This window comes from Calonectris borealis, chromosome 1 (genome assembly GCF_964195595.1).
Source record: "Calonectris borealis chromosome 1, bCalBor7.hap1.2, whole genome shotgun sequence".
NCBI classification, from domain to species: Eukaryota; Metazoa; Chordata; class Aves; order Procellariiformes; family Procellariidae; genus Calonectris; species Calonectris borealis.
Window position 1 is genome coordinate 147,431,415 of NC_134312.1, and position 13,088 is coordinate 147,444,502.

The window sequence follows — 13,088 nt, forward strand, 5'->3', positions numbered from 1 at the left end:
TGGGTTCAAATCCAGGCCAAGCACAACAGCTCACACAGAGGCACTCATGCAGCCACAGGACAGAAGAGGTGATCTTATACAACCTGGAAATGCCTCTACAATAATCTAGGTGATAGATCCTGGCAGAGAAGTTGGATGTAGCTGCACTACAACCGAGAGTCACACTAGATCTTTGTTTAGTACACCAGTCTCAGAAAAGAAATATTGGAAACAGTATGAAGTAAAGCCTACAAGGTCACACACCCAAAAATGAATGATCAAAACTCAGTTTTAGGTTTGTTTTGCTTTTAACGAAAATGCCTTAACTGTTGCAATGGTAACAATATGCATTTCTCTCTACTGTAACATACCTATCCTGAAGTAACCATCCTCTAAGCGTTTGTCTTTGGTTTCTTTGCTTAATACCAGTTCTTCATTCTAGAACCACAAAGCACAAATGAGATCATTTATGTTGACATGTGACTTTGCCAGGGGAAGACAAATGTGTGCGCACTCTTGTTATATATTCAGCATTCATCTTTTCTAAATAATTATGAACCAGCCTAGAATAGTTATTTATAGCCTTAGACAAGCCAATACAAAAGAAGAAAAAGCAGCAGTGTTCCAGAACTGAATGGTATTTGGCTTCAAAGTAGAAAAAAGAAGTACTTTAAGTGCCCCACGTAACTTGCATGTTAACTGCCAACATGAACAGAATACATAGCAGATACTGGCATACACAGTAGAAGAAAAGCAAAGGTAGGATCTTGTCGCCTTTTCCTATGGTTGAACCAGAGATTTCTCTCAGGACAAATGAAACTTCCAGCTTACTTTTTGATGTAAGAATTTGGGCGAGATGAAAAGCCATCAGACCAGGAAGGGAAGCACTGCAATTATCACTGCCTTTCTAAAAAGGGATGGGTATCAACGAGTTTAATAAGCACAGAAAAATGAGATTCTAGACCAGAGCTTCAAAAACTGCTGGAAAATTACAACCAGAATCACATGATCCAATACTGAAAGACCCACTGTAAGAATTTCCTAGGAATCAATTAAAAATGCTTGACAAAACAGGAGATTAAATCAATCAGCTTTTTTTTTTTTTTTTTTAAATTCCTACTTTTAAGGGAGGCTGCTGAAAAATGGTGGGGTTTTTTTTGTTTTGGAGGGGTTTTGGTTGGTTAGTTGGTTTGGGTTGGGTTTTTTTTGTTTAGTTGGTGGGTTTTTTTGTTTAGTTTGTTGGGTTTTTTGAGTGTGTTGCTTGAGTCCCAGACAAATCCGGTCTGGGGGCACTCTGGTTTCTAAGGGTTGTTTTTTGTTTTTCTGAATTCTGCTTAGGGAGGATCAGGGTCAAAGTACCTGAACGGGCTTCCAGCTCTACTGAAGTCCATGGTGGAGAAATCGTTCCCTCAGGACAATACCTATCATTCTGCAGCTGCTGTCCTCATATTGGTGACATTTTCTGCTGACACCAATGGCTTAGGAACAGGCCAGATGCAGAATTTCCTGTTTACCTTTCCACAAATTATGTCAATAGCAATGGAAACTCGGTAGCATTACTTGCTTATGGGATGCTCCAGTTTGAGCGACATTTCACAGCCAAGTATAGCCAAAAAAAGAGATGCTTGATGCACATTTTTTCTCATTCTCTTGTGCGTTCTTGTGGTATCTCGGGCCCAGATGAAGTGAGGGCTGCTGCTGCTTTTGTGGTTGAATATATTTCCAAAGGTCTTGAGAAACAAAACCCATAAATCTTATAATATGATATAATACCCCACATATCTTGTTGTATAATTAGAATCAAACTGACAAACTTCTTTTTAGGGGTGAGGGTGGCCAGAAATTCCAATTTTTGCTCGCTCCCAGGAGGAGCAGACTGCAAGAATGGAGAATTGAACTCCTCCATGATCATCTAATCTACTTTTTTTTTTTTTTAAAAAAAAGGGAAAAAAAAGGAAAAAAAAAAGAGATTCAGTGAGAGATATGGTAATTTAGGCACAGATTTCAAGATACCTACACCAGGTTATGGGAGAAGGTAGAAATACCTTGCTATTTTAATACTAAATTAAACAAACTTGTCTGAAGTAGTATCTTAATCCTCTGACAGAGTTTTGTGATATAAATGGTTAGCTATAATATGTAGTTGAAGAAAAAGAACCCAAAGAACCCATACCATCTGGCTTCAAGCAAGAATATACTTTAGAGAGTGTAGTGCCCTCCTGAGATAAAACTCAGACTGATTTATGGGGGGGGAAAAAAAAAATCGGTAATCAGGAGAAAGGAACACATTCGGTTTAAGAGTCCAGATATTTCCATATCTAGTAAGGAGTATCAATTCCTGAACCAAGACTTTTTTACTAAGTCAAAAAGCAGATTGACTTCGCTTTCCCACTTTCCAAAATACACAGGAGAGGGAAGACTGGTTATTTTTTTGTTTTAAGTCGTAGCAGTAAATTGGAAGAAAATGAGCTTGTTCACCTCCAAATTACCAACAGTACTTGTAGCAGACTGCACTCTGAATGAACATCTGAATAGTTACAACAGTTTTCTGTTAACAGATCCAAGTAAAAAAAGTATGAGAGCATCAGAGACCAAGATCCTATAGTTAAAAAAAGAAGCATTCATGTCTCCCTCACCCTGTTAAAAATGTCAATAACATTAGGAGGTTTTGCTTTTATCTATAATGGAGAAGGCACAAATCAATAAATTCATACCTGAAAAGGCAAAACTTCCACAGTTGTGTTTAGAAGTATGTCTCCTGGGTGCTCTGGATTGCCACTGTGAAACAAGTACCTATAAATGAAAAGCGAAAAATAAAACAGTCTACATACATCAGTCAGAATTAGCTAAGTTACCATCTTACATGTTAAATAGTCACATTATGAATGTTACAATAATAAATGTAACTTTTATACTGGACCTACATCAGCTGGCGATAAGAAATGAAAGATGGGTTCACATACTACCGTAATTGAAAGGGCAAAAACTTTGCATTTTTTGAAGAGTAGTTGGGCGGTATTTTGCTTAGAAAGGTCCTTTCCATAATCCGATCTTGACAGATTGCATTATACAAAGTGACCAACACTGTAGTCATTATTGCCTGGCATGTACTGGTATCACCTCCAGAAGCAGGAGCCCTACCTTCCCTCAGCCTCTCCCCATCGCTCCCCACCACGCACCACGCGCCACCCCCTCCTTGTGCCCACAGGATGAACTCTGCAGATTCCCTCTGAACCAGTTCTGGGAACTTACCCAAGTCAACGTTTTGCCAGGCCAGTTTTCCCCAAGACCAGCTCTCCACTCTGGTTCATTGCAAAGTCTCATTAACGACTGTGCCAGGAATTCCCAACCCCTATTCCACACCCTTAATGTTACCCGAATTCAAACTTCTATTCCAAAGACAGATTTTTTTTTTTAAAAACAAAAGCATATGCTTTTGACGTGTATACACACACAGAAAAGGACCTTTTTTTTTTACACCTGTACAAAGTCCCCGTTACCCTCATTCAGTTGTGCATTTAATGAAATTTCTCTTTTTTTTTTTTTTAAATGGGACAGAGTAAATATGTTTAAAACTGTAATAAAACCATCCCTACACATATCAAGCAGTGAAGTGCAAGTGTTCGAATTCTAGCTGCCCACTCTCAAACGATTTTGCAGGACTACACATGTGTAGATAATGTTACAAAAGACATAGTTTAAATCCCCTTTCCTTATATAACACAAACTTCATATTCTTTTGAATACATATTATGTAAACAAGTAACAATATTTTTTACCACTAGGTGGTATCAATGCTTGAAAAATTGTTCATTTCTTACCTTTTTTTTCTAGTAGACCACAGAGTTTATTCAGATTACTGTCAAAAACTACCTAGATATTACACCTACTCAGATGCCACTTTTAACAAGCCTATTTTACTTTTAATACGTTTAAATGAATATGTAAAAATCTATCAACACATTTCAAACCTTTCTTCAATTGGAACTTAGAGAAATTAAGCACCATCTTCGACATTAAATACATCACCAGCCAGGGACAAAATTAGTTCAGAAATTATCACTTGATTAAAATTACAAACATTAGCTCTATTTGCAATTTATTAAGACATAATTGGAGATGTAAATTCCAGTTTGTCTTTATCCAGTATGTCTGAAGCCAGGTAAGTACTTGCTATTAATCCATACTCCGTAACTACAAGACAAGAAGTAGAAGAAAACAGAACCTCTGACCCTGACTTAGAAATGTTTGTGATCCCAAAATGATAGAACTAATTTAAAAACACACACACACATATATATACGTAACACTTCTTTTACAAAGGCTCACAAAAGGAGTAAAACCACACACTCTGATGTAAGAAAGCTACATTGATTTCAACTGCAGAAATAGTTTCAGCAGAACTGCACAGATTGAACTGCAAAACAAAATTTGATTCAGTAAGCTTCAGCATTGTATGTGCTTCCAGAAAAATAATTTCCCCACTGTAGTTTTATGTAAAGGTTAGTTAATTCTGAAATACACAACCTACCTAAAACATCCACAGTTCTTCCAAGAAAAATCTTGGAATTTTTCTAAACATTAGTGACATTCAAAAAACCCCAAAGACTTAATTACCCTTTCTAGGAAGATGCCTTTATTGTACGTTTCAATAATAAGCAAAACAAAACTCTCCACAAAGCTGACCAGAAGACTAAAAATATATTCTGCTGTCTTCTGACCTAGCATATCTAACTTGCCATTCTTTAGTCTGTCAGATATCCTAATCGTTACTGGGAATTTTTTTCTTGAAAACGCTGAAAATTCTAAGGAGACTTATTTTTAAATGCAAGCGATCAAACACATCTAAGGTACTGCCATCAAATGCTCCAACCAAACCACAGACACAGTGCTTCTCGTCAGTGCTTTCTAGTTCACAAATCTTATTTCTGAGAAGACACACCTAAAAAGCCACAAAGAAACTCCTCGTGATCTGTGATCACTGTGCTCTCAATGAACGATAATAGGTTTGGGATGTTTGGGTGGTTTTTTGGGAGGTGTGGGGGGAGAGGTGTGTTGGGGGGGGAAGTGGTGGTGGTGGGCTAGTTTTTTGTTTGTTTGTGGGGGTTTGGGGTTTTTTGGGGGGAGGGGGGCAGGAAGGTATTTATTTATTTGGGGTTTGTTTTTTTAAAAAAACAACCCTGCACCCGTACAACCACAGCCAACTATTTCTCCTACTGTGCTCTCAACTTTTGAAACTGAAGTGTGGTTTCCTCCCCCAGCAGTTATCACTCCACTAGGGCAACGCACTCAAAAATTGGCACGCTGCCAAAACAATTTACGGAAGGAATTAATAAAATCTCATTTCCAGATTTCCATGTAATCAGACCTGCTTTTTTAGTACATTTTCTATAACTATCTGTCTACCCATATGCACACACATATATAACATATGCACGTGTTACATCTTACTTAAAATTATGTTTAAAGGTTTATTTTTATATCTGAGCCTTGCTTGAACACTTGACAGATAACACCTACTTAGACAGAAAAAGTTACACAGATTAAAAATAGAAGTATGAATATACATACACAGTTCACATCTATGATCAATCTTTTGCTTAGAAATAAAATTTACAAATTAAAAAACTGATAGGAAATAAAATTCAATTTACAAATAAACAGATATTCTACAGGTCCTAAAAGAAGTGTCATTAGTTGTTCTTTTGTAAAACCTGCCTCCCTGACATATTGATAAATCACAAGTTTTCAAGGTTTTCAGACTATGAAAGATTTTTCTGGATACAGGGACTGAAAGACACGGAAATAGCTGTGATTTTGGCTATGTTATTCTGACATCTGTCCTGAGACTTACAGGTGACAGTCCATGTAAACAGTAAAAACATACTTTCCCCCCCCACCACCTAGATAACTGACATTTTTCTTAGGATGGAATCACTAAGGTATTCTTGTCTACCTGCTGCTAACACATAATAGCTTCTGAACCACTCTTTCAAAATTAAAATTCTGAAAGCGATAGACCTCTAAATATAGTAATCCCAAACAACTACAAATTCACCTAAAGTTAAAAAAAAATACTACTATTACCTAATGGAATATTACTTCACAGCTTTATTACAAAATACAAACATGGTCACATTTGGACATTCTTTACGGAAGTCATCAGAGAAAAGTAACTCTAACTTACAACTGGTAAATGAAATATTAATGTAACTGAACCTTAGAGGCAGTAACTTTTTAAAGATGCAGAGGTTAAAGGTCATAACTAGCTACTGTAGGTATTCAAAACCAGACAACCTCTCCCATGCCAGAAATTACTACATGTATGAACTAACTTGCATACATTCTGGTCATCATCTCAATGTAGTATGAGAGGAATAGAGGATGCTAGACATCAACATCTCATATGGCCAAAAAAAAAATTACGTAATAAAATTTAAAGAGCACTGAAGGTTTAAAAAACAAACAAACAAATAATAAAATGGAGCAAAGTCAAAGTTGCAAAGACAACTTCAGTTGTCACGTTCAGTGACTTGTGTAATTACTCAAATTGAGGGTTTGACTTCTTCCTGTGGAGCTAGGTATCACCTTTAAAATCAAGCCAACTAGAGGGAAAAAAACCCACAAAACCCAGTAAGTTGAAACAAATATTCATACACATCCTAACACACAAAGGAAGAGGAGGGCAGAAGCACGATTATCATTAATACACTGACAAAAGCTATCATTAGCTTGCCAATGCAGTAACTGTTACAGTAGTTTAGGAGCCTACACTCAGATTCAGAACTATCCCAGTAGTGAGCACCTGGAAAGATTCTCATCTTTTGTACAAAAGACGTATATAAATTAATATCAATATTACTAATCTGCGCTGTTAGCTTTAACAGTCATCTTTGAAGGGCTAAACTTTTCCATCTTGCAGCACTAAACCATCACGTGTACTTTCAAAAAAAAAAAAAAATCCCAACTACACACACCTCTCTACCCTCCTCCTGTTTGCTTACGAAGCGAATGAATCTCTCACATCAAAGCATATTTAGGCCCAGAAAACTGTTATTCTATTACCTAATTTGTATTCTTTTAGGCATTAAAAAAAATCTGTCTTACTGTCTTTTATATTTTATTTAAATAAATAGAAGTGCCAATGAATTTTTTTATATACAAAAGTGTGATTCTATGCATTTCCTATTTTGTTGAGCAATTAAAAATTAGAACAGAACACACAATAACTATCAGTAAATTATGGCAGCTTTATAAAAGGAAATAATATACTTAATAATATATATAAAATTCTTTTAAAAGCACAATTCACATCCACTGTCAATATATTTGGGTTTTGTTTTGAAGGAAACCAAAGATTTATCTCACTTGATGCTAAACACAAATATTCTAAAAATCTATTTATGAACACAGGCCTTTGTACTCTGTAAGCATCAGGAATCAAATCCTTTTCTCTACGTATTCTCCTTACATCTCTTTTTAGCAATCTGATATATTTTAGTATATCCCGTTTTCAGAAAAGGAAAAGAGGCAGCAAGGCAGAGAGGAAATGTTTGCTTCCAGATTTGAGCAAATTATCCATAGCAACATGCAGCATAACAGTTTTTAATTCTGCACAACATGAATTTCTATAAAAGCAACATTCAGTCAGCAAATTTTTGGCTCTCTACAGATGCCGTCATCCACGCAAGAGTCATTATTCACCAATTCTATCCAGTATTTTTGATCACTGGATGCAAATGTGGTAAAAGAAATCTAATCTACCTCCTCTCTGTCATTTTCCCAGAATCCTCATTAGGAAATGTTCTTTTACTGTCACTGGAAACTGGTATTCACCATGCATTATTTCCTCGTGCAAAATACAAATGGAAGATGAATAATTTCTTTTCCCTCTCTCAAGCTCAGTTTTCTTCTCCTATCCTTTATGCCCACTCTTTTGCAAAAATAACTTACGCTTAAAAAACCCCTTAATTCCTCAAGTCTAGATATATACCCACCAAGTACTCATAATAGATGAGCAATCTAATGGGTGCTTTTCTATCTTGTTATTGTTTCTGACTTGGGAAAAAAAACCAAAACCAAAAAAAATCAACAACAACAACAACAAACAACCCCACACCAAAAAAAGAGGAACATTTGACCCGTTAACTTCTATGCAAAATGCCTGGTAAGATTTCATTTCCTCTGCCAAAACCAGCCAGTCTAACTGTCCATATATAAACTGGGCTGCATGTTCGAGAGCTGCAAGGGATGAATTCCCCATTTTTACAGAAGTGCCGAACCAGCACACCAAAAGCAGAGAACTTTCTCACGTTTGTCAAAGGACCACAAAGTAGCCTGACTTGAAGAGGTGATGGGGGAATTCTGGGGAGTGGTCTGAGCCTTTTTTATCCAACACACTCCTAAGAAATTTGTTTTCTCACACCACTTTAAAAGTCAATCTAAATCTTTTGATTCCATTTCCTAACTTTCTTCAACTGCGCAATATGTGTAGAAGGCATTTAGCTGGGTAAGAAAATCTCACTCCCAGGTCTACTCTTGCCTTCTGTTTCCCAGTGAGGACTGTGAGATCAGCTTTCTAAACCTGCACTGTGCTCTCTGCAGTATACACACTTCAACTGTAATAGAAAAGAGTTTGGCGTTAAATTAATTTTAACTATTTTTGATTTTTTGTTTTGGAGGTGTTTTGTCTTGGGTTGGGGTTTTTTTGTTTATTTGGGTTTTTTGTTGTTGTTGGTTGGTTGGTTGGTTTTTAAGGGAGTGACTGTTCTCTGTCCTGAAATCTCTGCTCTTCTCTTTAAGGAATTTACCCATTTTTCCACCACATCAATATGAGTTAAAAGGCTCTTATGTTCTTTTGCAAGGTTACTTCTGCCGAATTTTTAATGCAGTGAAACACAGAAAGGCTTTGGGGTTTGTTTTGTTTTGTTTTAATATGTGTGTGTGTGTGTGCACCTAAACATTCCCCCCCCCCCCCCAGCTTAATTGTCCAGAAGCACAGATAACAACTCCATTGAGTTTTCTTAAACATAGGCATTTGCCACCATTTGAGATGCACTTGGGTATGAGACCTCGTCACAGGCTGGCAAGATGCAATTATGGCATCTCAGAGACTCAAGCCCTTCTGGAAATCAGGTGAAGTATTTTAGGGTATCTCAAGTGGCATTAGACATCTAATGTTTAGGCAACAGCATTACGATTTCTGACTAAGAACTGTAAACCCAGAAACACTGCCAAATACACAAATCTTGAATATTAGTGCCATTAAGGAGGAAGCAGCATGTCCTTGGCTCAGGCAGCTCTTTTCTTCTGTCTCTGATCCATATTTTGGGTTTTTTTCCCCTTTTAGTATGAAGTTCTTGCCTCATTGTTATGGGCAGAGTTCCATGCCTGGAGTAAACAGCATCAGTAGCTGGGAGCCTGCCTGCCAAATCCCTGCTGTCAGAGCACCCATTTGAGGATGTTCTACTCATTAGTACAGAAGCTTATGTAAACACAGAAACCAAAGTCTTAAAATTCTCTTTTTTATATACACAAAAAATATTATCCCACCTGAAATATACTGACAAACACCAAAACATTTAAAATAATAAAGAGACTTTCAAATATTTCCTATAAACTGACACCACCATTAAAGCTTAATAAAATGAAGAGGATGTTAAACTTTAATAACCTATATTATATCTTTAGAATCAGAACAAAGATTATTTCTAAATCATATATTGTGTGTGTGTGCACGTACGTTCTTCAGCAAAATTGCCCAAGAAAGGTTGAATGTATTGCATTGCGCTGAAGGAGAGTTTCTACACTGAACAGTGATTATGAACAAAGAACAGCTTATACATCAGTCAAGTTACTGCTGTACTAATCTAAAACCCAAATAATTTTGCAGTTCCCTAGGTTTTAACTGGTTGTTACTGCAAAAGCAAATTATGAGAAAGTTCCACTTCCCTGCCAGTTTTGGAAAGCTGTTAGTCTTTTTTTCCTTTGTAATGCATTTGATCTTGTACCTCTCTACTCACAGGAGGACTTGCATCCCACAGGATGCAATTCACTACATTTTAGATACATACATGACTAACTGCTATGACATTTTTTTTGGTAACTTTGTTGTACTTAAAAAAAATTAAATTCCTTTTAAGTTTTCACTGCTAGAGAACCTGTTTTAAAAACTACGTTTATTTTCCTTTACAATGAAGTGGCAGTAGTAACAGGTAAGCAACTGTCACTTTTTAGGCAGGTATTTTTCAGCACTGTCACAATAATTTCAAAGCAGACAAAAGTAATGTATTTGTTTAGTTACCAGGAACCCAACAAGATACTCTTCACACTCAATACATTGATTTTCTAGCTTAAATAGTCAAATATATATTTCTTGCATGAGTGAGAATTCTATGTTGTGAGAAGATGCCACAGGAAACATATTTGGGGTTAACATCACATGTTCCCTGGGATTCCAGGGTCAACAATATGGAAAATTAGATTATTAGTCTCAACTACTGCACATCCAGTGTCTATGCCAACATCAGAACACAAAGTAGTAAATGTAATCTACAAGCTGGTTTGTCAAAGTATTAAGATTTCAGTTTAAAGCTGAAATTCCAGTCAGCAAGTTCTACCTCATAAAATCACTTTATTAATAATCAATGTCACATTAGGATGACTACCTAATAACTTGCTAAAAGAAGAACACAACTATGGGGCAACAACAGATTTAAAAGCAATGCTAGGGGGGGAAGAAAAAAAATACCAAACAAAAACCAAATCCTCCTCCCCTCCCCCGCCCCCCAAAAAAACCCAAACTTTGCGAATCCTTTTGAAAATACTCGAAGTAACACTACCAAGCAGTTACATACAAGAAAGGATGAGCCTCATATTTTAAAAATATAAAGCAAATTTTTTTATATATACACTGGTGAGGTTGGAGTGGGGTTTAGTTTTCGGTGGGTTTTTTTCCTTTCCACAGTATAAAATACATCCTTGTCTTTTCCTGCAGCTTTTCTTCTTTTTTTAATAAAGATCAGCATTTGAAAGCAATTCATACTGACACAAACCCGGCCCTTTTTATAAATATCCATTCTAAATTCCTATTGCAGAAAAGCTGACAAGTGTAAACATAATCTAATTAAAACAGCCATAGATTATGCCCTTCCAAGGGCTTCCTCGATGTAATTAGTGCACATGTTCTTTGAACACAGTATCTGATTTGTGTCAATCACATCTATAGGGAGGACTCAAATTTAGGCAGTCAAAAAAGAGATGGTTGCGATGATGATAGACACCAGCGTCACTTAAGTGCTGCAATGGAACGTCTTTCTGGGATGTGTTTTGGGTTTGTGTTTTTTTTTAAACCAGGATCACATTCAAAGTTTATTACCTCTGTTCAAGATTCACTACTCATCCACCAATATTTCAGAGCTTCCTACATACAAAAAACCCTCAAACAAAGCAACGTCTAAAGTCAAAAGCTCTTCACAATGAGTTGCTACATTCCTCACTGACATTTCTGAAGAAAAAGAGTAACTAGTAAAGAAAAGAAGTATCTTGAATCTGCTACTTATAGTGAGGAAAATGAATTTACATTCAGTACTAGCATTAAGGTAGTAATAATGTATGCTTCATAAAGAAACTCTTAAATATAACTGTTAGTTTTAATAATTAAATGTGTGCTTGGAACAACAGTGTACATACCCAAATAGCAAAGTGGATTTCAATAATTACATAACTACGTAAGGGAACAGAAATGCAGTATTTCTTATCTTTACAATGTAGGCTGTTTTGAGCATTTAGGAAACAGTCCATCCATTTATTTAAAAAAAACCCCAACAAACCAAAACCAAACCACACCTTCAATACTGCTGTGCAATTTGTTTTTAAGAGGAAAGTCAGTGGATCTACTTTCATTCTCAAGGATATGCTACTGAAAGAGAGGTACATAACTTCTTATTGCAAAAATAAGAATGAGATCCTAGCTTACTATTAAGGGACTTCAGTGTTGTGGCTGGAGATCTTTTGCTTGGAAAAAACTAAAAAGGTTCAGTACAAGAGCTGTTACTAAAATGAACATTAGACAATTTCAATTTACACATCCCTGTTCTCCAGGTGTGGTTTAGAACAAGCACCTTCTATTTGACTGTTCAATATTCAGCAGGGATCTGCCAACCAGGTCTTGCACAAAATAGCCACAGATGTTACTTTCTGCTCAGCAAAGTGAGCTCAGTTCTCACTAACTATTAAGAGATCTTTGCCAGTGTTATCCGTGACAATATTCCCAGATCTCAAAAATAAAATATTTAAAGACTTAATGAAAGTTAACTACTGAACTGCTATACTCAGCAGAAAATTTAAATTCAGTTCAGCAAAACGTTTGACATGGAAAAATAAACTATAGGAACAAGTTAGTGCTCTGTCACAGTGTAACAGACCTGCCATTCATTCAGTCAGAGTTGTGGTCAATATTTCCATTAAAAAGTTGTTTATCAAGAATTTATTATGGGAGTTACTAAGCAGCTACACCTCAAACTGACTTGGCAGACAAAATTTTCTGTAAATTCAAAGACCCTTTCTATTACTTTAAAAAAAAAAAAAAAGAAAAAAAGGAAAAACCTTTTGCATCCCTTCACAAACACAAGATGGCTTTCAAAAGCCTATTTTCTACTCTTAATTTCCACAATCAGATATATCTCCCCACCAGGTAAGAGATCCTAATGCTCGGTCCATTTTCCCTTTTCTGTGTTTCAACCTGCAAGTCACAGTTTTGTTTTTGACTGCCTCAGCAAGCATCCTTGAAATATCAGGAAACATCATTGCTCCACTTGACCTTTACCTACCAAAATCTGCTGCTGCTGAAGTTAAGCAGACAAACAAAAATAAGTCCCCAACAATTTGAAGTTAACATAATCTGTAGCCCTAATCAGTCACTGACTTCAGAAAGGCAAAATACTGCGTTTTTGAGGACACTGTGGCAATAGAAGCTAAAATCATAATAAACTTTGAAATGGCTTACAATGATAGCTCAAACAATGTTAAACTTAAGTCTGAACAGGTAGCATCATTCTAATTGGCGGACTTCCTTTGAGGAAGCAATAGAAAATGCAAACTAAAATGCA

General features: G+C 36.3%; 1 protein-coding gene across 7 annotated transcripts in view; it reads right to left on the reverse strand.

The window, feature by feature from the left end:
- The window catches only part of MGAT4A (alpha-1,3-mannosyl-glycoprotein 4-beta-N-acetylglucosaminyltransferase A), an 87,071-nt gene that overhangs the window by 1,392 nt on the left and 72,591 nt on the right, over window positions 1-13,088 (reverse strand). For all 7 annotated transcript variants that reach the window (XM_075135109.1, XM_075135082.1, XM_075135116.1 and 4 more), the window contains 2 exons: window positions 2,694-2,772; window positions 351-417 (listed from right to left, as the gene is read on the reverse strand). In XM_075135109.1, coding sequence (XP_074991210.1) covers window positions 351-417; window positions 2,694-2,772 — 146 coding nt within the window. The remainder of the gene's footprint in view (window positions 1-350; window positions 418-2,693; window positions 2,773-13,088) is intronic.